Source organism: Peromyscus leucopus, chromosome 1 (assembly GCF_004664715.2).
Source record: "Peromyscus leucopus breed LL Stock chromosome 1, UCI_PerLeu_2.1, whole genome shotgun sequence".
Classification (NCBI taxonomy): Eukaryota; Metazoa; Chordata; class Mammalia; order Rodentia; family Cricetidae; genus Peromyscus; species Peromyscus leucopus.
Window position 1 is genome coordinate 127,831,144 of NC_051063.1, and position 26,398 is coordinate 127,857,541.

At 39.5% G+C, this 26,398-nt stretch overlaps 1 protein-coding gene across 1 annotated transcript in view; it reads left to right on the forward strand.

The window, feature by feature from the left end:
- The window catches only part of Herc2 (HECT and RLD domain containing E3 ubiquitin protein ligase 2), a 191,645-nt gene that overhangs the window by 12,648 nt on the left and 152,599 nt on the right, over positions 1 to 26,398 (forward strand). Inside the window, exons 3-11 of the mRNA XM_037198198.1 lie at positions 5,618 to 5,732; positions 9,727 to 9,864; positions 14,456 to 14,675; positions 16,219 to 16,319; positions 17,129 to 17,285; positions 19,637 to 19,747; positions 20,320 to 20,491; positions 22,094 to 22,267; positions 25,832 to 26,020. Of these exons, the coding sequence (XP_037054093.1) occupies positions 5,618 to 5,732; positions 9,727 to 9,864; positions 14,456 to 14,675; positions 16,219 to 16,319; positions 17,129 to 17,285; positions 19,637 to 19,747; positions 20,320 to 20,491; positions 22,094 to 22,267; positions 25,832 to 26,020 (1,377 nt within the window). The remainder of the gene's footprint in view (positions 1 to 5,617; positions 5,733 to 9,726; positions 9,865 to 14,455; positions 14,676 to 16,218; positions 16,320 to 17,128; positions 17,286 to 19,636; positions 19,748 to 20,319; positions 20,492 to 22,093; positions 22,268 to 25,831; positions 26,021 to 26,398) is intronic.

Sequence of the window (26,398 nt, forward strand, 5' to 3'; positions counted from 1 at the left end):
TGCCAAGGAGTGAGATAGTAGAATTGTGTTTTAAAAAAGCCCTGACTATTAGATGGGTTAGAGAGATGGCTCAGTGGTTGAGAGCACTTGCTGCTTTTGTGGAGGACATGTGGGTTTAGTTCCTAGCACCTATATGTCCACTCACAACTATCTCTAGCTCTGGTTCCAGAGGGTTCAAGACTTTCTTCTGGACTCTGTAGGCATTGTATGCACACGGTGCAGATACATACAAGCAGGCAAAGCATTCATACACACATGATAAAATGAATAAATTTTTTTAAAAAAGAAAATGGACAAATAGAGGTCTGTCCTTCTCTCCCCTCCTCCATCTCCCTTCTACTTTTCTCCTCTTCCTTCTTCCCTCCCTCCCTCCTGCTCTTTCTTTCTTTTTTTCTGTGGTTTTTTTTTTTTTTTTTTTTTTTTTTTTTTTTGTAAGTCAGTGTTTCGTTATGTAGTCGTGGCTGGCATGGGACTCACTAAGTAGTGATGGCCTCAAACTTGCAGTGATCCTTATGCCTCTGCCTCCCGAGTCCTGGGATTACAGGATTACACCTGGGTTGAAGTAAGTCTTTTAAAGTGCATCTATAGAAGAAAAGATGGCTTCTCTCATACTCCAGTTTTCAGAGTGCATACCTCTTCAGGGTGTTTCCAATGTCTCCTTTTCCTGTTTTATGCTGGCTGTTAACTCTGGGAATCCTTTTTCTTCAACAGATGTGGACAAACTAGGGTGTTTTTAATTTTTCGTTTTTTTCCCTTGAATGTCATTATTTACTCATGCAATTGAATTTACTGTTGTCTATTACATTGGTTATGTATTGGTGATACCCAGAATTGTTCTTAGCTTTGACAGGAATCTTTTCTTCATTAGTTTTTGTGCAAATTCATTCATTCATTCATTCTTTTTTTTTTTTTGAGACAGGGTTTCTCTAGTCTGGCTTTCTTGGGACCCACTTTGTAGACCAGGTTAGCTTCGAACTCAGAGATCTGCCTCCCTCTTCTTCTGAGTGCTGGGATTAAAGGTGTGCACCTCCACACCTGGTCTCCTCCCCACCACTCCTTTTTTTTTTTTTTTTTTTTTGAGAAAGTAGAGCATGGCATTCTCATATTGTAACTCATGTTGTATTGCTTACATTGATTCCAGAATTAGCCTTTCTCTCTAAGATCCTTGGTTCCTTTTAGTGGGAAATGGTGCTTTGGGGCCAATATCATGGTACTCAGTGCAGGAAGATTGTTGCTTTTCAAGTTAAAATCTTTTCATACACAAAACAAATATATTTTAAAGATAAATTTTTGGTGAGATTCTTATCCAGATTGCTTAAAAAATATTCTTTACTTTTGTTTTTTTACATTTAACACTTTAGTTTCTGGTAACATTAATATACTTAATCATAAACAGGTTTTTATCATGTGAACATTACTTTATCAAATAACACACATGGAATTGCTTTTAAATGATAGTATCTGTGTTAATTAAGGTTATAAAAATGATCAGTACACAAGGTTTGAGAATTTTTTCTTTCCAGGTGTAGTGGCTCAGGCTTTAATTCCAGAAGAGGCAGATGCAGGAGAATCTCTGACTTTGAGGCCAGCCTGGTCTGCAAAGCGAGTTCCAGGACAACCAAGCTGTTACACAGAGAAACCCTGTCTTGAACAAAACCACACACATGTACACACACACATACACACACAGATTTTTTTCTTCCTAGACTATATTCTTAGACTGTATTCTAATCATATGAAGCTTAAACAGTCCTTTGCAAAACATTTTTTAATTTTATTTTTGTGATTATAATATAATTGTATCATCTTATTCCTCCTCCAAACCTGTTTGCTGTCTTTCAAATTCATGGCCTGTTTTTCATTAACTGGTGTGACATACATATATTATGCGTATATATACTCACACACATTCCTAGTCTTATGTAACCTGCTTAGTCTATATAATGATACTTGCATGTGTGTTTTCAGGGCTGACCATTTGGTATTGGATAACCGGGTTGGTGTGCTCTGCCCTAGAAAGAGTGTTTCTCCCACTCTCAGCATTTCTTAGTTGCCTGTAGTTCTTTGTATAGGGTTGAGGCCTTGTGGGCTTTTTCTATCCATATTAACATGTTTGTAGTTTTTGTTCAGCTCAAAAGCATTAAAAAAAAAAACCTGGTTTTTTTTGCTTGTTTCCAGTTATAGGTTTTGCTTTTTTATACTATAACTTGAATTAAAAATAAGTGTTTATTTTATGTGTATGGGTGTTTTGTCTGCATGTATATCTGTGCATCACATGCAAGCCTATGAGGTGCCATGTGGGTGTTGGGAATCCAACCTGGGTCCTCAGGAAGAGCAACCAGTGTTCTTAAGTGCTGAGCCAGTTCTCCAGCCCCAAAGCTTGAATTTTTGAGGATGGAAGCAATTTATATTTTACACATAAGAAATACTCACATATTGCTTTTTTCTATTCCCTGCTTCCTCCATGTTCTATCTGTGTTTCCTCATACATAATCACTATTACTTATTTTTGGTTTATCATTTCAGAGCATATGCATGCACGTATGCCCCTACCCCTCTTTTGCATATTACATGAAATTTAGTATAGTGAATATCCAAAGCTATCTTGAAGGAAAAGAACAATTCTGGAAGTACCAATATTTAATTCAAGTTATACTATATAGTGATAGTATGATAAATACCACAAAGCTAGACAATTAGAATACAACAGAGGAGCCAGATATGTAGACACATATCTGATTTTCCAGGAAGATGCTGAAAATATACATCAGAGAAAAGATATTCTGTTTGACTTGTGGTGTGGGAAGATTGTGTATCTATGGGGAGAAGACTGAAACTCATTCTCTACCTTTTATCCTGCATCAAAATCAACAAAATGGACCAAAGGCCCTAACTGTAAACCCCAGAAACTTTGAAACTACTAATGGACAACATATGGAAATACTTGAAAACACAGACATAGAAATTGTTTTTTAAAATAGTACCTCAGTGGGGCTGGAAAGGTGATTTAGTGGTTAAGAGCACTGGCTGCTCTTCCAGAAGACTTGGATTCAATTCCCAGCACCCACATGGCAGCTCACAACTGTTTGTAACTCCAGTTGCAGGGGCTCCTACACCCACATATGGTCATACATGCAATCAAAACACCAGTGTACATAAAAATAAAATTAATTAATTAAAAAAGTAGTACCTCAGTAGTGCAGAAAATAAGAAATTGACAGATGGTATTGCAGGAAAATAAGAACTTCATAGTGAAGGAAATAATCACCTGAGTGAAGAGGCAGCCTGCAGAATGGGACATAACTTTTACCAGTTATGCATCTGACAGGATTTTAATATTCAGAATATATAAAAAACTTAAAAAGTTAAACATCTCAAGCACTAATAATGTAGTCGTGCTTAGGCCAATAACCAGAATACTTTCATATGAAAAAATAGGAATAAATACTTGAGAAAAGTGGCCAACATTTTTAGATATGAGCAAATATAAATCAAAACTACACTGAGATTACTTCTCACCCCATTCAGGATGGTTGTCATCAGTACAGAACCAAATGGTGATGTGACTGGTGGGAAAAAGGAACCCTCATGACAGGGAATGTCCTCAAAGGAATCAAAGGCTACATATGGTAGATACCTACTACATACCCACTCTTACTGTTTTCTAGTCACAGCAGCCAGGTCATGAAATCATTTGGTGTCCATCAGTGGAGGAATAGGTAAAGAAAATGTGGCATGTATGTACGTAAACACACACACACACACACACACACACACAGAGAGAGAGAGAGAGAGAGAGAGAGAGAGAGAGAGAGAGAGAGAGAGAGAGAGAGAGAGAGAGAGTGTGGACTGTTTCTCAATCATTAAGAAGGAAAGGTTGAAATCATTTTTGAGAAAAATGAGCGGAACTGAAGCTCATGAGCAAAATAAGCCAGATTCAGAAAGCCTAAGTATGTTTTCTCTAGTCTGGAGACTCCTTTTTTTCTTTTTCTTTTTAATAATAAAAGTAGGGGGCCTCTTAAGGACTAGACCAGTGATAAGTATATGTGTGGAGATGACTATGTATAATAGAGTGAATGTATAATATGTGAAAATATAAGAAATCCATGAATTAGCCTGATGGCGGTGGTGCACGCCTTTAATCCCAGCACTCAGGAGGCAGAGGCAGGCAGATCTCTGTGAGTTTGAGGCCAACCTGGGCCACAGAGTGAGTTCCTGGACAGCCAGGGCTACACAGAGAAACCTTGTCTGGGGGGGGACGACCCGCTAAAGACCTTTGTAAAGACCTGCCAGTGTGACATATTCCTGTAGTCCCACAGGGAGTTCGAGTTGGAGGCTGGCCTAGGATGCTTTGTAAGAACCTGTTTAAAAAAAAAATAAAAACCGTACAGGGAAACCCTGTCTGGAAAAACCAAAATATATATATATATTATATATATATATTATATATATATATATGAATAAAAAAAACAAACCAAACAAAAAACATAGAGACATGATCCCCCTTCCTTTATATAATTCTTTAAAACCTTGGTGCTGAAGACACTATACCTTTTGGATACAGAACTTGGAGAAATTGAGCTAGAACTGACTTGAAAGCCTCCTCTGTGAGAACTGGCACTCATATAGTATTAGAGGCTATTATGTAAGCTTCCAAGGGAAAAAAGCAATCAGTAGTCCTCCCCAGCCATGAAGTCTGCAAAATGGAGCTCTCACTGGCCCACTAAGATATCCCCAATGGTGCAATAGTTGCACTTTTATTTTGGGGGTAACTACCAGCTGTCTAATTGGATTTACAGCCAGCTTAATAGGAGGGCATTTATGCCCAATACTGGAAACCTGTGGCTGGAGAAGTCATAGACCCTAGAGGTGAACCTACTCCTAAATTGATATAATTTTTAGCTGTATTCTAAATACTATCCTTATCTACAGATAAGTAGTTCTAACCCCTTATCAAAGAATTTTCTTTGGGTAGCAGACAGAGGCAATTGCAGGAATTCACAGCTGGTCATAACTACAGAGAAATAAGTGTGGAGTGCCCAGCCCTAATTGACAGAACATAACACCTTCACCTAAGGCTAAAGGAACATCATGGAAGAGGGGTGGAAAGATTGTAAGAGCCAGAGGACCAGGGTGCTGGCAGTGAATTAGTGTCTTCTAGACATGACAGGGATGCTGTACCCATAACAACACAACAATATGGTTACCTAAACAAACCTCTACACAGTGTCAGCACCAGTTGGCATGCCAGTGTGGATGGGGAAATTTCACAAGGCCTCACCCCAGATCAAGAGCTATAGGCAATCAATGTCTGCTGAGAGAATCAGTTTTTTTCAGTGATAAACCCCTGATAGGTTATCAAGGTCAGCCCTAAACACATGAACAATACTCAGTAAGTTGTATATATATTATATATGTGTGTATAGGTATGTGTAATCTATATGTATGTAAGCAATAATTAGAGAAGAGGTCATGAATATGAGAGGGGCTCAGGAGTTGGAGGGGCAGAAGGGTGGAAATGATATAGAGTACTCATGAAATTTTCAAAAATAAAAATTTTGAATAAAAAAGATTTATACGGATCTCTCTGTAAGTTTATCTTTTCTGTATTTGCCAGCTTGCATTCACGAAAGATGGACTCTGTGGTCTGTGGAATGAAATGGTTAAAGATGGAGAAATTGTGTACACTGGGACAGAATTAACCCAAAATCGAGAGCTCCCTTCTAGAAAAGGTAAAATCTGTTAATGAATACTTGTTTATGTTGTAAATACTATAAAAATTACGTGTGTGTGTGTGTGTGTGTGTGTGTGTGTACATACAGTGTGTGTATACAGGTATCCTGCTGTACATATCAGGGGACAACTTGGAAGTTGGTTCTCTGGTGCGTGAGTTCTGTGGATTTAACTCAGGTTATCTGGTTTGGTGATAAGTGTCTTCACATGCTGGGCTATCTTCTCCCCCTTTAAAAATTATGTGTATTTGTGCGTGTAAATTGCATTTTACAGAGACTTTGTAATATGCTAGAAAACGGGAGCACCTGAGCTTTGGTCTTGGAACTTTATTCACCCTTTGGTAATTTTTGTCTAAGATGTTAGTTAATATGTCAAACTGTCCAGATTTTTTGTTTGTGTTAATTAGTATATAGCTTGTAGGAAATCATGAATAGTTTCTCCTTTAAATTTTGAAACAGATCTTCCTGTAACTAATTATAGATGTTGATTACTGTGAGATTATTCCTCTCTAAACCTTTGTTAGGGAATAGTAATCCTGTTGAAGCCTGTAGTGCTCAAAATTCAACATGACTCATTTGTGCCTGGTGATTGAAATCAGCACCAAGACTGTAAAAGGACATGGAAGCCAGCACCTACTCCAGATTGTCTATCTGAAAAGCCTCAATTGAGGCTTGTTGCAGAGTCTGTTGAGTGTTACTCCAATATAAAGACATTACTACTTTTAGAATGTATAGCTTTTCTCCTTGTGGAATGAATTGGTATACTGTTGATTGGAAAGAGCATGAGGAAAGGTATTTTTAGCTTGTGTTTTTGGTTATGTCATCTATTAGAGTGAGTTCTGTTTCTTGTATTTATGTGGAAATTTCCATATACACACAGAATCACCTAGAGATATGTACAGTGAATTGATGCAAAGTCATCCCCTCACTGTTTGGCTCAACTTGTTATCACACCACTTGTGTCCATCCATGGATGTGTCTCACCTGGCTTCCTTAGATGCTTCCTGCATAGTGTTACCTTGAGTTTTTTTTTAATTAAAAAGTTTTCCTTTATTAGTGTGTATGTAGGGAGGGTGTGTGTGTGTTTGAAAGCAAGTATACATGAGGAAGTCAGAGAATAACTACAGGAGTCAATTCTTTTCCTTCCATCTTGATTTTTGAGGTAGGGTCTTGTTTCTGCTTTTCTGTGGGCCCCAGGTTAGCTGGTCCCAAAGCTTACAGGAACAAATATGAAGCAAACTTTACTTTTTATATCAAGCCTATGGTTTTGAGCATGCTAGGCAAATACTCATGAGTCATGCTAGGCAGACACTCTGGGCTGTGCTATACTCAGTTTATAAAACTTGTTATAAATAGTAAGGCCTTTTAGTGTTTAGGATCCAGAGAAGTTAGGGTTGATGTACAGAAAATGTTATCAGAAGAACATTTTGAGTTTAGCCCACAGTATTTAGCTGGACTGTTAATTTTGTTTTCTTTGAAATCAATCAGTCAATTTACTCCTTTTGGGCCCTTCTCTATTGAGTCATTAGCAGCTGTCCAGGTCCTAGGCTTAGTGGTTTGGACAAAGAAGGCCTTGGGTGGTTTGTACAAATGGCCTCAGCTTAACTGGACAGGAGTGTCTTAAAGTCTTAAGGTTAATCAGTTGTTAGATGGTCCTCATATGAGCTGACAAGCAATTGGAGGTCTGCTCATAGCCCCTTATGTTTCCCCAGGGCCTTAGGAACTACACTCTATATTCTTTCCAGCATTTCTTATTTACTGTGTTTGGATAATTTGTCATCTGTGTGTACCTTTTGATTCCCACAGTCATGAAAAGGAGAGTATGTAGGCACTGAAGTGAGTTTCTTTCTCTGTGAGCTGCTGGTGCTAATTATTGTAGTGTTGGTCATGCTCTTGGGGGACTTCATCTTGCTCTTGCTGTAGTATTCTGATTTGTGCTCCTGAGAGTAAAACCTGAGTTGTGTTTGGAGATGCTTCTTGTTAACTGCCACATCTTTTCCTTCTTTAAGAAGTTTAAGAAAGTCATATGATCTTTAATACAACACATTTTAACATGTGTGGATTCCTGTAGCCTCCATTATCTGGATACAGTTTGACCACTCTCCAAACTCCAGTGTTGCTCTGTTCATCCTCCTAGACCTTCATCCACCGATCTGTTCTTGAGACATCAGTGTAGTGTTTCGCTGCCTGTGATTTTTATTGTATGGAAGTAGAATGTGAGGTTCTTTTGTCTATGTAGTTTGTTCCCTTTTGCCATTTGGTGTTTGTTCCAGGAAAATCCACAGCTTATAGGTACATGAAAAAGAAGAAAGGGAGGTAGATGGATCTAAAATTTTAGAGAGCACAGTTGATTGGGACTAACAGAAGTGTGGTCTTTGGTGGCAGCAAGACCAGTTGGATCCCACAGTTTTCGTCAAAAAGAGTGATTGGATTATGGTTGGAGAAAAGTAACTTCATCATGGCTGGAATGTACTTGTTTATCTTAAGATCCTATCAAAGAATCAGGTGTGCCCTGGGAGCCAAGGTCTAGTTATAAAACTCCATGTATCACTCGAGTGGTTTTGTATAGTATGATTTGTTTGTAAATGAAGCGAGAAAAACATAGCAGGGTTACTCTGGGATAACCACGATAGTTATGACATAGGATGACTGCAATATGGCCAAGCCATATCCATCTAGCAGGAGAGGGTCGTGGGCACCTGCTATTTGTAGTTAAGCCAGACAGAAGTTGTGTGTTAGCCAGAATCTGTTGCTTGTAATTGGCATCTGAAGTGGGTACAGAGCCTTTAACTCATTTGTTCTGTTCTAAGTCCAGCTGGTTACTACCAGAATCAAATTAAATTGCTAGATAGAGTTGGTGTTAATAGAGAATTAGAGAATTGGTTGGTGTGAAATGCGCGCGCGCGCACACACACACACACACACACACACACAAAGATACAGTATATATGTGTGTATATGTGTGTGTGTGTATATATATATGTATATGTAATTTATGTGATTATTTTCCTTATGACAGGACTTGTTAGCATTTCAGGGTTAAGATTCTTTCCATCTTCTCTTTACAGCCATGTAAGGCATTTCAAGGCACTTGCTACTGTCTGAGACTTTACCGTGACTTGAGGTGGTAGTTTTCAACTTTCCTTTTGTGTCTCAGTGCTCCTGAATTATACTTCAATTATGATGGTTCTTAAACTGTGTGTGTGTGTGTGTGTGTGTGTGTGTGTGTGTGTGTGTTTGTATGTATGTATGTGCCATGGCATGTATGTGGGTATCAGGACAGCTACCACTTTTATGTGGGTTCTGGGAATTGAATTCAGATTGTCAGGTCTCTACTGAGCCATCTTGCCATCTCAGGGATAGTGATCTTTTATAGCAGTGGTTCTCAGCTGGCAGTAGAGGAGAACACTGTACAGTTAAAAAATGATTTTAGAGTTTGTCTCCCTAATTCTCCCTTTGGTTGTTAAGCAATTTTGAGTTACTGGATTAAAGCAATTAGTGTAAAGTCCAAATAGATCAATATTAAGGACATTGTGAAATCTAGTAGGACATTGAAAAGTATTTAAAACAAAACAAACCAAAACAAACCTTCATGCTTTAAAGAATTTGAAAAATCCCTTATTGTATTTTCATTATTAAGTAAACTATGCTGACTCTTTTGTAGTTTTAATTCATGTGATTTTTTTAAAAATCCTAAAATGAGTTACTGATATGTGCTATAACTCTCCCATGTTTGGGAAGACTTATTTGTAGAGATTGATAAGAGGTGCTTTGCTCTCCTCTCTCTGTTTCCTTCTCTCCTTCCTGCCCTTCCTCTTATCCTTACTTTGTGTCAGGGCCTTACTCAGTTGCCCAGGCTGGCCTGGAACTTACTATGTGGTTTAAGATGGTCTTGAACTCATGTGCTGGGGATTATAGGCATGAGCCGCCATGCCCAGCTTGACTGTTGCATTTTGAAAAACAATTATGGACTTAAGCATTTTTAATTCTCCAGATGATGGTGTTGAAACTCAGAGTGGAACCAAGAAAGAAGATCTTAATGACAAAGAGAAGAAGGAGGAAGAAGAGACGCCTACACCCGTGTATAGAGCCAAATCAATCCTGGAGAGTTGGGTCTGGGGCAAGCAGCCAGGTATTACACTTTCTGACAGCAGTGGATCAAGTTTTTGTTTGTTAAAAGAATTTTCTAAAATTAAACCTGTATTACAGTAAAATGTGTCTGATATAAAATATAATAGTAAAATATATCTGATATATAACCATTATAACCATTTTTAAGCATACAGTTTATTAAATATGTTCATACTCTGGTACAAAATCACTACCACTCATATCCATTCACCACTCTCCCCCAATCCTCCAGGCAATCACAGTCATCTTTGATGTCTGCACTTCAGTCTTCACAAGCACCATACATAAATAGACTCAGATAGCATTTACTCCTATTATCTAGCTTATTTTGCTTAGTATATATTTAAGTTTATCCATGCTGTGTCCTTTTTGGTTTTCAAGATAGGGTTTCTCTGTGTAGCCCTGGCTGTTCTGGATCTCATTCTGTAGATCGGGCTGGCCTCGAGCTCAGGTCCGCCTGCCTCTACCTCCTGAGTGCATGCTGTGGCCTTTTAAATGTTAAATAATATTTCACTGTTTGTGTTCATATGTTGATTATATCTGCTCCAGTTGGTGGACCCTTGGGGTACTTCTCCCTTTTGGTTTTTTTCCCCACATAATTATAACCTTTATTTAAAATAACTTTTATCTAGGAAGCTTATTTTACGTGTTTCCAACTAGTTACTAGAGACAGAAACAATAAATAAACAAATGAAACCAGAAAAAAGTGCTTTGTAGAAAAAGTATAAAAGGAACAATTCTACATGTGAAAAAACAATAAATATTAACTGCAAAGCATCTATGTACTAGTCTGGAGGTGTCTCTCCTAGTAAGCGCCACTGTCAGCCTTGAGATCTGATTCATTGTCATTGGGTCCTGAGTAGGTGAATGCTGCTGCCACAGACATGGTTGTCTGCTTGAGGTCACTGCTTTTAGTTCTGTGTGCATTCCCAGGTACACTGGATTGTGTGGGAATACTGTGATTAACTTTTCCAAACACTGGTACAGTGTTTTCCAGAGGCCACATTAGGTTTTCATTCTCTCAGCAGTCCACAAGGGTTCTGGTTTCTCTGGGTCCTTGCTAACACTTAATTTCCTCTTGATAATATCCGCCCTGATGAGTATGAAGTGACATGTTACTGCTTTGATTTGTATTTATTAATGATTAAGTAATGTTGAAAATTTCTTTCAACAATGCCAACTGATCTGTAAATGTTCTTTGTTCTTTGGAGAAATATTTATTCAAGTCTTTGTTCACAAAAATACATTTTTTCTTTTTTAGTTATAACATGTGTAAAAATCATCCATTTCTTTTTATCCAAGCAAGTAAAACTTACACTTTTCTTTTTTGGTCTTCCTTTATTTTATTTTATTTAATTTCTAAAAATATCTGATGCATTTTTGTTTTAAAAATTTGTTTTTAATGTGTGTTGGGGCTTGATCCTAGGGTCTTATGTAAGTTAAATACATGGTATACCATTGAGCTATATTCTTAGACACCACAAAGGTTTCAGTTCACAAAGAATATATGAATTTTTTTTTAATGAAAATTCATAGATTATAAAGACATAACTGTCTACCACAATTACAGTTTTATTTTGAGGATTTATTGCTCTTACCAGTTTGGTGTTGACATTTAAACTTGTTTTTTCCTTGTGCACATACATATAAATGTGTAAGTATAATTTAAGTTTTACCTGTAGTAAATACTAATTCCCAGCTCATAGTGTTTTTGTAAGAACAGCAGACTGAATAGAGTGATGCTTTTGTCTAGCACATATTAGTGTAATTAATTTTTTTGTCTTTTATGGCGAGAGAGAAACAAATCATAATCTGACTGCTTTTCTTCTCTTTCTTACTAGGAGTATTGAAGCCTCTAGTGTTAATTGTAGGCTTTTCTTTAGTTCTTTAGGTTTTACTTCATGTAATTTTTAAAACTTAGTAATTAGGTACATGAACTTTTAGATTTTTTTTTTACACTGGCAGAAGTGAAATATATTAAAATATTGAGATTCCATCTCCCCCTGGACAGAAGGTATGTCATTAAGAAAACAAATGACGCTGGGCGATGGTGGTGCATATCTTTAATCCCAGCACTCGGGAAGCAGAGGCAGGTGGGTCTCTGTGTTTGAGGCCAGCCTGGTCTACAGAGTGAGTTCCAGGACAGGCTCCAAAGCTACACAGAGAAACCCTGTCTCAAAAAAAAAAAAAAAAAAAACCTTGTGACTGCTGATGGGACTATAAGTTTAACCACTATGAAAATCAGTGTGGAGGTTCACCCCAAAAACCAAAGTAAATATATCGTGTGACCTAGCTAAACTACTGCTAGGTATATACATGAAGGACTCAAAATTAACACAGCACAGAATCTTGTATATCAGTGATTATTACATTAATATTCACAATAGCCAACTTGTGGATTCTGCCTAGGTGTCTTAACAATAAGGAAAATGTGTGTGTGTGTGTGTGTGTGTGTGTGTGTGTGTGTGTGTGTGAGAGAGAGAGAGAGAGAGAGAGAGAGAGAGAGAGAGAGAGAGAGAGAGAGGTTTTATTCAGCCATGAAGAAGAATAAAATTGTGATGACACATGCCTTTAGTCCCTGCACCTGGGAGGCAGAGGCAGGTAGATCTCTGAGTTCAAGGCCAGACTGGTCTACAGAGCGAGTTCCAAAACAGCCAGGACAGGACCACATAGAGAGACCCTGTCTCAAAAAACAAACAACAACAAAGAATAAAATTAGGTCATTTTCAGAAAAATGGATGCAACTAGAAGAGATCATCAAATAAGTGAGACTCAAAAAGATAAATATTACATGTTTTTTTTTCATTTTTAGGTCCTAGATTTTGTATAGATCTATGAAATCATGTATGTGGGATGTGAAAATAGAATAGGGATAATGGGAAAGAAGGGAGGGAACAAGGGAAGGAGAGATGGGTATAGGCAATGTATGTGAATAATGTATAAAAAGGTCTATGAAGTCCGTCACTGTGTACAATTAATACTTGCCAGTGAAGATTTAAATTAGAAATACAAGGTAGAAACTGACTTTTCAGAAGATGTAAAGCATTTTACTAGCCTTTTTTGATTTCTAAAAGGAATTCCTCTGGGATATGTCTGTGACTGCCTTGTCTCTGTGAAGATGCTCCATATAGTGAGGGCTGGATGCCTTTTCCTGTTTCTTCTGCAGACTGGCTTGAAAAGGATGCCCTGAGAAGTCTGGGATGCTACTTCACTGGGAAACATTCTGTTTTTCCATCTTGATACCAATATGGAATTCAGGGTGTTGCTCATCTTTGCTCATCTTGCTTTCCATAACTGTCAACTCTTAGGCATTTCAGTTTTAGATTGTCAGTGTGTAGGTCTGGCATCCTACTACAGTGCCTGTTCGCCAGGAATGAAGTAGTGAGATGTAATCTCTAATTCTTTCTAAGAACTTTACTTTGCATAGAAAGCATGCTCAAGTGATGGGTAGCCAGAAACTGGTATCTTCCATTCAAGAGAGGTTGGTGTGGTTTTGTGATTGTCTGTCAGGGTCCGAGTCTTGAAGGCTGAAGACTGTTGAAGTAAAGACAGAACATAAACAGGAGTAGTGCTAGCATGGGGGTTGTTGAGAGGTAACTTAATTTACAAGCTGCAATTTTTTATAGTCTTAGGTAACTTGTGGCTAGGCTAGGATTTTTAACTTATTTTATTCATGTGATTGTCTGATAGCTACTTAAAAACTTTTGTGAAAAAATTCAAACATATACTAGAGGGAATAGCTTAATAAACTTTTTTCATACAATTTGAGTATGTTATCTTCCAATAAAATAGTTTCATAAATGTATTCCTTTCATTAGTTATTCATACAGAGTAATTTTATTGTAACACTGCTTTTGGGTTTGGGGAGACCTATCTGCAGCACACATATAAAATGAATGGGGTGTGGTGCTCTCACTTGCAGTCTTAGTGCTGAGGAGATAGAGACAGGCAGATCCCTGGGGCTTGCTGGCCAGCCAGCCTAGTGTACTTGGCATGTTCTAGGCCAATGGAAAACCTTGTCTTAAAAAACCAGGTAGGTAGCATGTGACGAATAACACCTGAAGTTGCCCTCTGACCTCCACACACGTGCACTCGCCTACACAGAAACACATGCACTCAAAGTGACCTTTGTTTTTATTTTGACCTTAGTTGTTAGCAAAGTGGCTAGAGTTTTGTTTTTTCTTTTAGAAAGTGGGCTACTGAGAAGTTTGACTTTGTAGTTTTGAAGATTTGTTCATTCATTTCTGTGGGGCTAAGCCTTGAGCCCAGGGCCTTTTTCATGCTAAGCAAGTGCTCTACAGCCCTTCAGTTTTTTATTAGCAACTTTTACATGATGATTACTGAGAAGTAGTGTATCCATGTCTTGTACTGTACTCCTCTGTGTGATTTTAGTCAAGTTACTTAACCCCTCTATGCCTGAGTTTCCTGTGTGGACATAGAGTACTACCAGCTAATATGTGCACACTGTTTAATGATTTGGATAGTATTGTATACATAGGTGTTTCTACTGTTATTGTCTAATTTCTTAGTATTACTGCCAGCCCTGCTCAAGATGTTGACAAGTTAGAATGTTTTCTTATCTTGTGTTTCAGATGTGAATGAACTGAAGGAGTGCCTTTCTGTGCTGGTTAAAGAGCAGCAAGCTCTGGCTGTCCAGTCAGCTACCACGACACTCTCAGCCTTGAGGTTGAAGCAGAGGCTAGTGATCCTAGAGCGCTATTTCATTGCCTTAAACAGAACTGTTTTCCAGGAAAATGTCAAAGTTAAGTGGAAAAGCAGCAGCATTTCTGTGCCTCCCACCGAGAAGAAAAGGTAATAATAAAATGGAAGAACCCTGTTGGCATTCCCTGTAAGTTCTGGCTCTTTTGTTTAAGACAGTTTCTTTATTACTAAAGATGCTTCCAGACATAGGGTTTTTAATTTGTGGTTATTTATTACTACATCAACCAATTTGCCCCTTGGCATTTACTAATAACTACTAGAATATTTAAGTCTCATGTAAAATTATATTTTTTCTCAATGTAACTATGAAAATTCTTGTTCACATGAGAACAGAGTGCCAGGGTAACTCATTTTATATGGTTAGGAGCTTGTTTCTTTTGTTGTGATAGTGGCTTTCACTCCCTAGAGTACACATGGAAATTATGTAGAGGATGCAGCAGGCAGTGTGGGAAACTCAGCATCTGGCAGACAAGTGTTAATTGTAGCTTCATTTGGTTTCTCTCCCTTCCCCTTATCTCTACTCTCCTTTCTTCTCTCTCCTTTGTCTTCCTACCTCCCTTCTTCTCTCCTCTCCTTCCCTGTTTTATCTGGTTGAAGTCATGTTGTCACATTTAAAGTAAGTTTTCATGACTGTGTCACAGGACCTCTGGGGTTTCTTTCCATTTGAAAATAGCTGGGGCACAGTTTTTTATTTCCTGACCACATAGACAGCAGCCCACAGTGATGGTCACTGGTCTGAGAGCTCTGTATATGTGAGTAGTTGATGCTAAGAGACCTTCAGCAAACTTGTGTGTTGATCAGATCACCTTAAGATACAGAGAGTGTCTTGAGTCCTCTGTTACCTTAAGCATTGGTGAGTTAGTTAGAATATTTTTCATTAAGTGAAGGGATTCCTAAAATTAAAAAAAAAAGTTCTTGGATTTATAGTGGTTGTATTTATTTATTTGCACACACACACACGTAACAATAGTTAAAAAACAGAGGCTACCATTTTAAGAGTGGTTCTTACACTGGCTTAGAGCTATAGGTTCTTTCTTGGGGGCCAAGATCCTGAATGTCTGAGGAGAGTCGAGCTTCATGTTTACAAAGGAACAGTTTTCTTCAAGGGAAAATGTTAGTAATAGTCCTCCAAACTCTCCTGATCAGATTTAACATATGTACTCATCTTTAAAGGTTCTGTTGTGTAATACTTATATTTCTCATTCAGAAATATATTCCTGTGTTCCTGACATCCAGTGCCTCTTCTGGAAGTAGCAAATAGCTCTCTTCTCCCTTCATAGTCACTCACAGATGTGCACAGAGTTTTCCCTGAACTATTCAGGCCCTCACAGATGTGCCCAGAGCCTCCCCTACACTGTCAGCCCTCACAGATAAATGCACACAGCCTCCCCTACACTGTCAGCCCTCACAGATGAGTGCACACAGCCTCCCTGCACTATTCAGGCCCTCACAGAGAAACTTTTTCTTTACAAAGCATATTTTATTTAAAGTTTAAAAAAATTGGAACTAAAACCCACCAAGGATCCTGATAGCTAAAGAAGACCATAAGTTACCCCGTGGCCTACGTTCTTACTTTATTATTTTCATGTTCCTCTGACTGACCAGTTTTTCTACCCTTTGTGTTTATGTGCAGTTCCCGTCCCACAGGCAGAGGGGTAGAAGGACTTGCCAGAGTTGGGTCTCGAGCAGCGCTCTCCTTTGCCTTTGCTTTCTTACGAAGGGCCTGGCGTTCAGGTATGTGTATAGCATGCCATTCTGTTTCCTTCATAGATAGGAGTTTTCAGTTCCCTGTGCAATTCTGCCCCAGCAGGTTCCTTGTTGGCCACGTAACAGCTAGACTGCCAGGTCCCTGAGGCCATGTTGGGTATTTTTCAGAGTTGTTTAATCTTTGTAAATGTCTTCATTCTCTTTACCTTAAGTTCTGTCTATTTTAGCATAAGAGGCCACAGGGTCTCTCTAAGTTTTCAGGCCTGTGTTTTTAAGAAAAATGTTCATTTATTACAACCATGCCTCACCTCCTTCACCATGGAATGCCTTAGTAAGAAGTTAACAATTGAGCACCCATAATCAGAAAATATGCAATCTAAAATGATATAAAACCTGAAGTCTTTTGACTCATGATATCACAAGTAGAAAATCCCACACTCAGCCTCATGTGATAGATTGCTGCCAGAATGCAGCCACACTAAAGTTGCTGCATGAGATTACTTCCAGTTTCTGTGTGTAAGTGTATATATGAAACAGAAGTGAAAATAGAAGTGAGATTAGTCCCCTTCTCAAGGAGATGTGTACACACACACACACACACCCCAAAACTGAGTCACTTCTGACACCAGCATTTCAGGTAAGAGATAATTCAATATGTCTCACACATACTGCTTATGTGAGAGATATTAAAGGTGGAATGGAATTTCAACAGCTGTGTAAGAGTTTGACCTATTGGATAAAGACTTTCATGAATATCTTGTCATTTGAGGGGTTGGAGGCCCAGTGGGGTGACTGGAACTCTGCTTGTCAGCAATGCCTCACTGTATGTTGCTCAGGTGAAGATGCGGATCTCTGCAGTGAGCTCTTGCAGGAGTCCCTGGACGCCCTTCGAGCTCTTCCCGAGGCCTCTCTCTTTGATGAGAGTACAGTGTCCTCTGTGTGGCTGGAGGTAGTAGAGAGAGCGACGAGGTTCCTCAGGTCTGTCGTGACTGGGTGAGTTTGTACTTTTCTTGCTTTTCTGTGGAGTAGCTTCAGTGTACTGGAGGCTTGTTCTCAGTTCATCTTACTGTGCTTCTGGGAACTTGCTGACTAGCTGCTGCTGCTGCTGCTGCTGCTGCTGCTGCTGCTGCTGTTGCTGTGTTTTCAGCATGCCTGCAAAGTTCTTGCTATTCACATTACAATTGTTTGTTTGTTTTTGAGACAAATTTTCTCTGTATAACAGCCCTAGCTGTCCTGGAACTAGTTTTGTACACCAGGCTGGCCTTGAACTCACAGAGATTTGCCTGCCTCTACCTTCCGTGTGCTGGGATAAAAGGTGTATGCCACCATGCTTGGCTTTAAAATTGTTTTTGTACATTTTATTTATTTGTTTTGTATGTGAGGTATTAGTGTGTGTGTGTGTGTGTGTGTGTGTTTGTGTGTAGGTGTATTTATGGGTGCATGTGTTGTAGTGAACCACGAGTCGTAGGATTGAACTCAGGTAATCAGTCTTGGCAGCAAGTGCTTTACCTGCAGAGCCAGCTCTCTGGCCCATTCTCAGCTTTTTAGATGATTTAATTTATGATTATTGTGACTTGACCCAAGAAGCTGTCACATTGAACGTGATGGGAAATATCAAAAAAATTTTTTGTTATTTATTGTTTTCTGGAGGTATTTGATAACCCATTCATCATAATGTGAGCACTTCTTGCATGCTTCTTGGTGTTAATGAAGAGCCACTGTTTTGAGGGATTGATGGTGCTTGCCTGGAAGTCTTGGTAGATAATATATGAGAACATGGCTACTCAAACAATGTTCTGACTAGTGCCAAGGGTGTAACTGAGTAGTAGAGCAGTTGCTGAGCATGTACTACTAGATTTGATCCTTCTCATTGCAGAAAAAAAATGGATAAACGTGTTTGTTAGTTTACTATTGCTGTAACAAAAACCTTGGACAACCCACTGAAAGGAGGGAGGATTTTGGCTGGTGGTTTCAGATTTCAGTCTGTGGTCACTTGGCCTTCTTGTTGCTTTGGACCTGTGTCAATAGAGTTTACCATGGAGGGGCCTATTCTGTTCATGGCAGCCAATAAGCAAGGGAGAAAGAGGAGATCGTAGGTTTGTAGTATTCCCTTCGAGAGTGCACCAGCAATGACTAACTTTTGTACTTGGCTCTGTCTATAATGTTCTATCACTTCTCCATAGTGCCATGGATTTGGAACTAGCCAGCGAGTGCATGGGTGTTTGGCAGACATTTATGATCCAAACTGTAGCATATAGCTATACTTTTTTATTTTTTTTGTATATGACTTTGATCAGAATGGGAGTTTTGACTTGCCTCATTTCTGATTTTGGCTGGGCAGCGGCACCTCTCCTTAGACAAGCTCCCTAGGAGGTTGCTATATTGAACTTAGCTTGGATACCCAGTTGGCAATAGCATTCCTATAGTCCAGAGCTCCTTAGCTCAAGTGATCCTCAGCTCCTTGGTAGTTGTGACTGGAGGTGTATGTTTCTGCTCCTGGCTTGGATATGAATCTTTAGTTACATTTTTTTAATGTAAAGAAAATAATATAAAATTCAGCGTAGAGACACATAGAAGGAAAGTTAGTCTCCTCAGCAGAAGTCATTACCATTTATTCCTGTAACCAGCAGGGATGCCTTCGGTCTCTTGCATATGAGCCATGAGTCTCTCTTATAAGTGGGCTAGTGAATGTGTTACTGTAGAATTCTAAAGCCCTGAAAATAGCCTTGGAATTAATTTTAAAAATCCTCTCTTCTAGGTGTGCTGGTGAAGGTGTTACTGTAGAATTTTAAAGCCCTGAAAATAGCTTTAGAATTAATTTTAAAAAGACAGTGTCAGTTATAGCCTTTCCTTTCCAATTTTAGGTTCAGGAAATTTGTTATTTATTACTGAGTAACAAAGTTCAAATACTTCTTTGGTGTAATATGCATAGATATATGCCTTTAGATTTTCTGGTGACTTTAAAAATTAATACTCTAATTTTGTATGGGAAAGTTGATACTATATTTTGTTCAAATTGGAAAAATATCTACTCCCTCCCTCCCCCGCTTCCTCCTACTATTCTCTTGAGACAGACTCTCATACAGCCCAGGCTGGTCTCAAACTACTATGTAGCCAGGAATGACCTTGGAACTTCTGATCCTTTTGCCTTTCTCTCCTTCCTCTTCCTCCCTCCCTCCCTCTCCCCCTTCCCACCCCCACCCCCATTCCTCGTGTATGTGTGTGTTTATGTATATGTGCTTGTCTTTTTACATGGGAGATTGAATATAATTAGCCTGCTGGTATGATTTTAGGTTTGCTGCTTTCTCTGATGTTGCCTAGCCTTGCTGTTGCTGTCATTTCAGGGATGTTCATGGAACACCAGGGACTAAGGGGCCAGGCGGAGTTCCCCTGCAGGACCAGCACTTGGCTTTGGCCATCCTGCTGGAGTTGGCTGTCCAGAGAGGCACTCTTAGGTGAGTGGTGTGAGGCTCATGTCACCTCAGGAGATGGTTGTGTGTGTGTGTCTGTACACCTGCTGTGTTGTGGAATTCCATTTGTTTGTGGCTATAGCAAATTGTAGTGTTCTATAGCTAGACCTTCATCCCAGGGCCCTGTGTTTATTTCTTATGCTAGTCTGTTTTGTTGTCTTTATTTCTTTTTAGGCTAGTTTATCTAGTCATCTAGGAGTTCTTTTTAAGATTATTTTCTCCTAAATAACTGTTTATTTAGTTTTTCTGAAATAGGTATTTTTTACTTTGTTGATTTAAGATCCTAGAAGCTTCATTTAGAAAGCACTGCTTGAATGTCTTAGCTATTTTTATGCTTCATATTGATAAAAGGAAAATGTCTTTTGCTAAATTCACAGCATTGATTCAGTGATTTAATTGCCAAGAATTATTTCCATGACATTATTTTAGCATCTTTTCATATCATTGTCCTCCTATAATTCTAATTGTTTGTTTGTTTGTTTGTTTGTTTAGTTTTGATGTGTTATAGCAAACACTAGCTTGTTTTTTATTAGAGAGTAAATATCCTTTCTTTTCAGCCAAATGTTGTCTGCCATCCTGTTGTTGCTTCAACTGTGGGACAGTGGGGCACAGGAAACTGACAATGAGAGGTCTGCCCAGGGCACCAGTGCCCCTCTTTTGCCTCTGTTGCAGAGGTTCCAGAGCATCATCTGCAGTAAGGACGTGCCACATGCAGAAGGGGACATGCACGTGAGTATCACCTGGGGTCTTGTGTTTGGATGGCTCTTTCTTATTCTGAGGATACCAAAGAGCTAGCTTTATTATAAGTAAGCCACAGTGTTCATCTATGGGAGTAGATGCCTTTTGGGTGTATTTGTTTCCTGGTGATAGCAGCAAGGGAGATGGGGGCAGGCATGGGTCAAATGCACTGTATTGACAGGGTCGAGTATCACATGTCCTATAAAGATTCTTCCATATGACAGCTTCGTGATTTGTACTTAAAAAGAGGAATATGGTATGGCATGGATTCATTGGCCTTTTAGAGATCTGTCTACTGCCTGCCATGTGGACTTGCAGACTTTGCTGAGTCAGCTGAGGTGATGATCTGTGTGTCTGGTTTATTAGTGCCTGTGTGTTCCCAGCAGCTGCTGGAATGTTTTGGGAGGTGAATTTTAGGTACTGTGTTAGGCTGTTTTATGTTAATGTAAACAAATACTCATGAAACCCCAGGACTGTGGTTCTTTACATTTGAACTTTTTATCTTTTCTGTAAAGTTAGGTGTTCTGTTATCACTTTGGCCTAATTTATGTCTTAACACTCTTAAGTGATAAGAAGACTCTGTTTTTGCAAATTAGAAATATGATGTTAATTGTAAATAAAATAAGGCTTTAGTAGAGTGGACTGCCAGGCCAGGTGGTACACACCTGTGATCCTAGCTACTTGGAAGGCTGAGGCAGGAGGATCAAAGATTTAATGTTAGCCCAGACAACTTAATGTTTCAAATGGGTGGAGTAAGGATTGTTAAAGACTCTTAAAAGAGTACTTGCCTAACATGCTTAAAGCTCTAGGTTCAATGCCCAAGACTTCAAAACCACAAAATAAAACAAAGTTCACCACTAAAGTAGTCAATGTTCATATCAAATTGAGGGATTTTGTTGTGTTTTGTTTTAGCTTCAAAAGGCATGTTGTAGTACTGTGTTATGTTTCAGAGAGCTTGTTCTGTGTTCTTATACTTTAAAAACAGTGTCTCCCTCCCTCCCTCCTCCCTCCCTCCCTCCCTCCCTCCCTCCCTCTTCACCTTGTATGGAAGCCAGAGGTCAATTTGGGGTTTTGTTCCTCAGGAGCCACCCACCTTATTTTTTCGAGACAGGGTTTCTCACTTGCCTCGAATTCCCCAGGTAATTCTGACTGGTCAGTGAACCTATCTCAACCTCCCTTGCTTAGGGAGTACAAGTGCATAGCACCATGCTTGACATATTTACATGGGTTCTGGGAATTGAACTCAGGTCCTCATGCTAAGCACTGTATGGGGACTGAGCTTCTTTCCCAGTCCTCTTATTGGGGTTTGAGGCCGGTGTTCCTATAGGGTAATTTGGCTGTATAAACAGTCCATATGGAGTCAACACGTGTGGTATAAAAGTAGGTTGGACAGTCACTACTGTGTTTATATGCCAGGTATAGAGGGGTAAGAATGTATAGTGTAGCTGTATGACCAACATTATAGTTTGATGGCTAAAATATAAGATATGCAGGAAATGCATAACTAAATATGAAAACAGAGTAATTAGAAGTTGGTAGTGGTATTTTTCTTCCACTGTTTCTGAGTGTGTTTCTTTCTTTCTCTTAATCTAGCTTTTATCTGGCCCTCTGAGCCCCAATGAGAGTTTCCTGAGGTACCTTACTCTTCCACAAGACAATGAGCTTGCCATTGATTTACGACAAACTGCAGTTGTTGTCATGGCCCATTTAGATCGTCTGGCTACACCCTGTATGCCTCCTCTGTGTAGCTCTCCAACATCTCATAAGGTATGTGCTGGAGCAGGACTGTTCCCTTGTGTAATGATGAAAATCACTTGGACCTTAAGTGTGCTAGGCAAGTCCTTTACCACCGCCTTAGTTTCTTTTCTCATGATGTGATTACAAAAACAAAAAATCAGTCAAAAGCAACTTAAGGTACAAAGGGTTGATTAGCCTAGCTCACAGTTTGACTGTACATGGCAGCAGGAGCTTGAAGCAGCTGGTCACATTGCATTTGCAGTCAGTAAACGAGAGCAGTAAACGCTTACTAGTGCTCAGGTTGCTTTTTCCATATACAGTCCACTTCCCAGGGATTAGTTCCACCCACAGTTAAGATTAGTCTTCCCACATCAATTTATATATCACGATAATTCCCCAGAGGCATATCAAGAGGCTCACCTCCCAGCCTATTCCAGGTTCTGCCAGGTTGATAATTAACACCAACCATCACAAACACTGAGCTATAATCAGCTTAGTATTCTTGGTCAATTTCCATTCTGTGTATGGGCCAAATTTATTTGTTTATCCATCTGTCCGTCCTTCCATCCTTCCTTTTCAAAATAGGGTTTCTCTATGTAGACCTGGCTGTCCTGGAACTCATTCTGTAGATCAGGCTGGCCCTGAACTCACAGAGATCCACCTGCCTCTACCTCCCAAGGTTGGGATTAAAGGTGTGGGCCACAATCACCCAGCTGAAATTTGATATTTCTGATAATGGTGGTTGGAATGTTTAAATGTGTCTATAGTTCAAAGTGTTGGTCAGTGCTCTGAGGGGGTGATGAGGTACTAGGACATTTAGGGAGGAGTGAAGAAAACAGACAAACCTTCAGAAATGCTTGCATCAAGTGGGCCATGTTTACTTAGATGGAGGGCACCTACAGCCCTGAAACTGAGTGCAGTTGTGTGTAAGTGTAAGTCCAGTATATGGAGGAGAGGGTAAGTGAGTCTTAGTGGGAGCTCTCTGCAGGGGAGCAGTCTCAGGCTGAAAACATTTGGGAAGGAGGAGGAAGGTGCAGTGGATGTTTTCTGCTTGCATTGTTGTCTTAGGGTATTTATTGATGCGGCCGAAACACCATGACCAAAAAGCAAATTGGGGAGGAAAGAGTTTATTTGGCTTGCACTTCAGCATTGCTGTTCATCACTTAAGGAAGTCAGAGCAGGAACTCAAACAGGGCAGGATCCTGGAGGCAGGAGCTGATACAGAAGCCATGGAGGGGTGCTGCTTTTTGGATTGCTTCCCCTGGCTTGTTCAGCCTGCCTTCTTACAGAACCCAGGACCAGCAGCCCAGGGGTGGCACCACCCACATGGGCTGAGCCTTCCCCCATTGATCACTAATTGAGAAAATGCTTTACAGCTGGATCTCATTGAGGCATTTCCTCAACTGAGGCTCCTTCCTCTGATGACTCTAGCTTGTGTCAAGTTGACACACAAAACCAGCCAGTACAACTGTCAACAATGGTACCCTGGTTGGAGGAAGACTTTTCCATTTTCTTGAGTGTGACCTGGGAAGGCTTTTCCATTTTCATGAGTCTGAGGCGCTTGGGTCCTGGACATGGCTGTGCTTATGTTGATAGCATACTTATTCAAGTACACAGGGCTTAGTGACCGAATTTAGGGGACTTAGAGAGCTCACTTTTGTCCACATGACAACAGGCTTCCTGCCATCTATAGGGAAATGTCAGAGAACCTTTTTTTTTTTCTTGTTTTTTCAGGACAAGGTTTTTCTGTGTAGTTTTGGTGTCTTTCCTGAAACTCATTCTGTAGCCCAGGCTGGCCTCGAACCCACAGAGATCCGCCTGCCTCTGCCTTCTAAGTGCTGGGATTAGATGCGTACACCACCACTGCCCATCCAGCCAGAGAATCTTTTTTTTTTTATTTTAGTGCTGAGAATCAAACCCATGGCCTTGTTACCTCTAATCACATGTGCTGTCACTGAAGTACTTAGTGTATAATAATGCTGGTTATAATGTAATAACATTGCAGTCATATTTTATGTAGAATGTGTAACTAATAGTAATGGTGGTAGTAATGATCGGCCTGTGTGATAAGAATCTGGGGTGTGCTTGCCCATCAAAGACACCACATGTGAACACAGCTGCTGATGACAATGTTTGCCCTGTTCTTGAAAAAAAAAAAATGAATGGTTGGGATGGTGTTGTTCTTGTTAAGATTATACAGAGTAATCCTGGCTTTCAATCCAAGTTTGTTTAGCTTTTTATTTATAATATGAACAGAAATTCATTAAAAGAAAAAGAAAAGAAAACAAACAAAACAAAAAACCAACAAGCTGAATAGTCTGGGCAGTAGTGGTTCATACTTTTAATCCCAGCACTTGGGAGTCAGAGGCAGGCAAATCTCTGAGTTCAAGGCCAGCCTGGTCTACTGCGTGAGTCCCAGGACAGCTAGGGTGACACAAGGAGACCCTGTCTTTAAACAAAACAAAGCAATTCAAAAAACCCCAAAAAACCAGTCCTCCCCAAAACAAACCAAAAAAAAAAAAATAAATAAAAAAAATAAAAAAATAAATACCCAAACAACAAAACATATGCTATAAATTAAACAGCCTTATGGTTCAAAGCCAGGATTGCATGTGACAGTGCTTCTGTTTCTTCTGACTTCCATGTGCCCAGCATCCCACCTACTGTCTATAACTCTTCACTGTGCTCTGGAATGAACATGGTAGTGGTAGCACGTCACAGTTACTCTGTAGCTTCTTTGTCTGTTTTTTTTTTTTTTTTTCTCTTTAGCTTATTCTTACCAGATGGATATACTGTAATCTTTCTGTACCAGTAAATAGAGATGGTCTCTTATTTTTTAAAAGCTATTTTTAATAAATACGTTGTGTGCGCTCTATCCATTTTCTTTCTCTTTCTTTCCTCTTCCTCTGCTTCCTCCTATTGTTGTTATTACTACTGTTTTGAGACAGTGTCTCACTCTGTAGCCCTGGCTGGTCTTGAACAGGGTATGCTTATCCTTGTCTCTGGAGTGCTGTGATCAATGGCATGTGCTACCACACCTGGCAATACATCTTTTTGTTAATAAGTCTCCTTTTAATGGACACCTGAGTTATTGACAGAATTTTGCTACCCAAATACTACCATGGTGGCTGATCTGGTACATGTTCCTCTCTTTATCCCCGAGTGTGCATGCATATGTGCCTTTGCAATATGTTAGTGAGGTAACCCATTGTGGGCTCGTTATCTTTAGGTTGTTCCCAGATAGCTTCATCCTGTCACTCCTACCAATAAAGGCATTTACTCCCAGCCTTATGTTTGTGTTTTTGATTTTCTGCCAGTTTTGACACAAAATATCCTGATGGGTTTGAGCATTGAAAAATATGTTGAAAGTCCAGCTTTTGAATGGTACTCTTGAAATGAAATATTATGGACAAACCCAAGTAGCTTACCATTTAACTGAGGTAATATGAAATGTTCTGAGTTATTTTGATGTTTTCAAATAGTCTCTTTACTTGTTTTGTTTTTAGCTTCCATAGTATCTCAATATTAGCCCTGGACATTCTCTTATTCTAAAGAAAACGTTTGTATGTGTTCTTTTTTTTTTTTTTAAAACAGGGATCATTGCAAGAGGTCATAGGTTGGGGGTTAATAGGATGGAAATACTATGCCAATGTGATTGGTCCAATCCAGTGTGAAGGCCTTGCCAGTCTGGGGGTAATACAGGTGGCCTGTGCGGAAAAGCGTTTCTTGATCCTGTCCCGAAATGGCCGTGTGTACACACAGGCTTACAACAGTGACATGCTGGTAGGTGCTCAGTGTAGTGTGTCTGCATGCCTCCTTCAGTGGTGGGGTCTCTGCTCTAGATGCCACATGGTATAGTATTCTTGGCTGATGGTTTTTGTTCATTGTATATGGTTAGTCATGTTAAATTGTCCCAGTTACAAGGATTATTAACAGGATTTTGAGTTTTTAAGATCAAGAATTCCATCAAGTAATTCCATTTGTTAAGCACAATTGTTTTATAAACCAATTTTTCATGTGTAAGGCAGTTAACAGAAAAAGAATGGGTTCTGATGAGGATGGTGGTGCATTGGGATATGTGTGCTCTCATTTAAGGAAAGTACTTGAGCTATGTGTCTGTGTTACACTGGCTGCCAGCTCCATTCTCACACCAGTACTTAT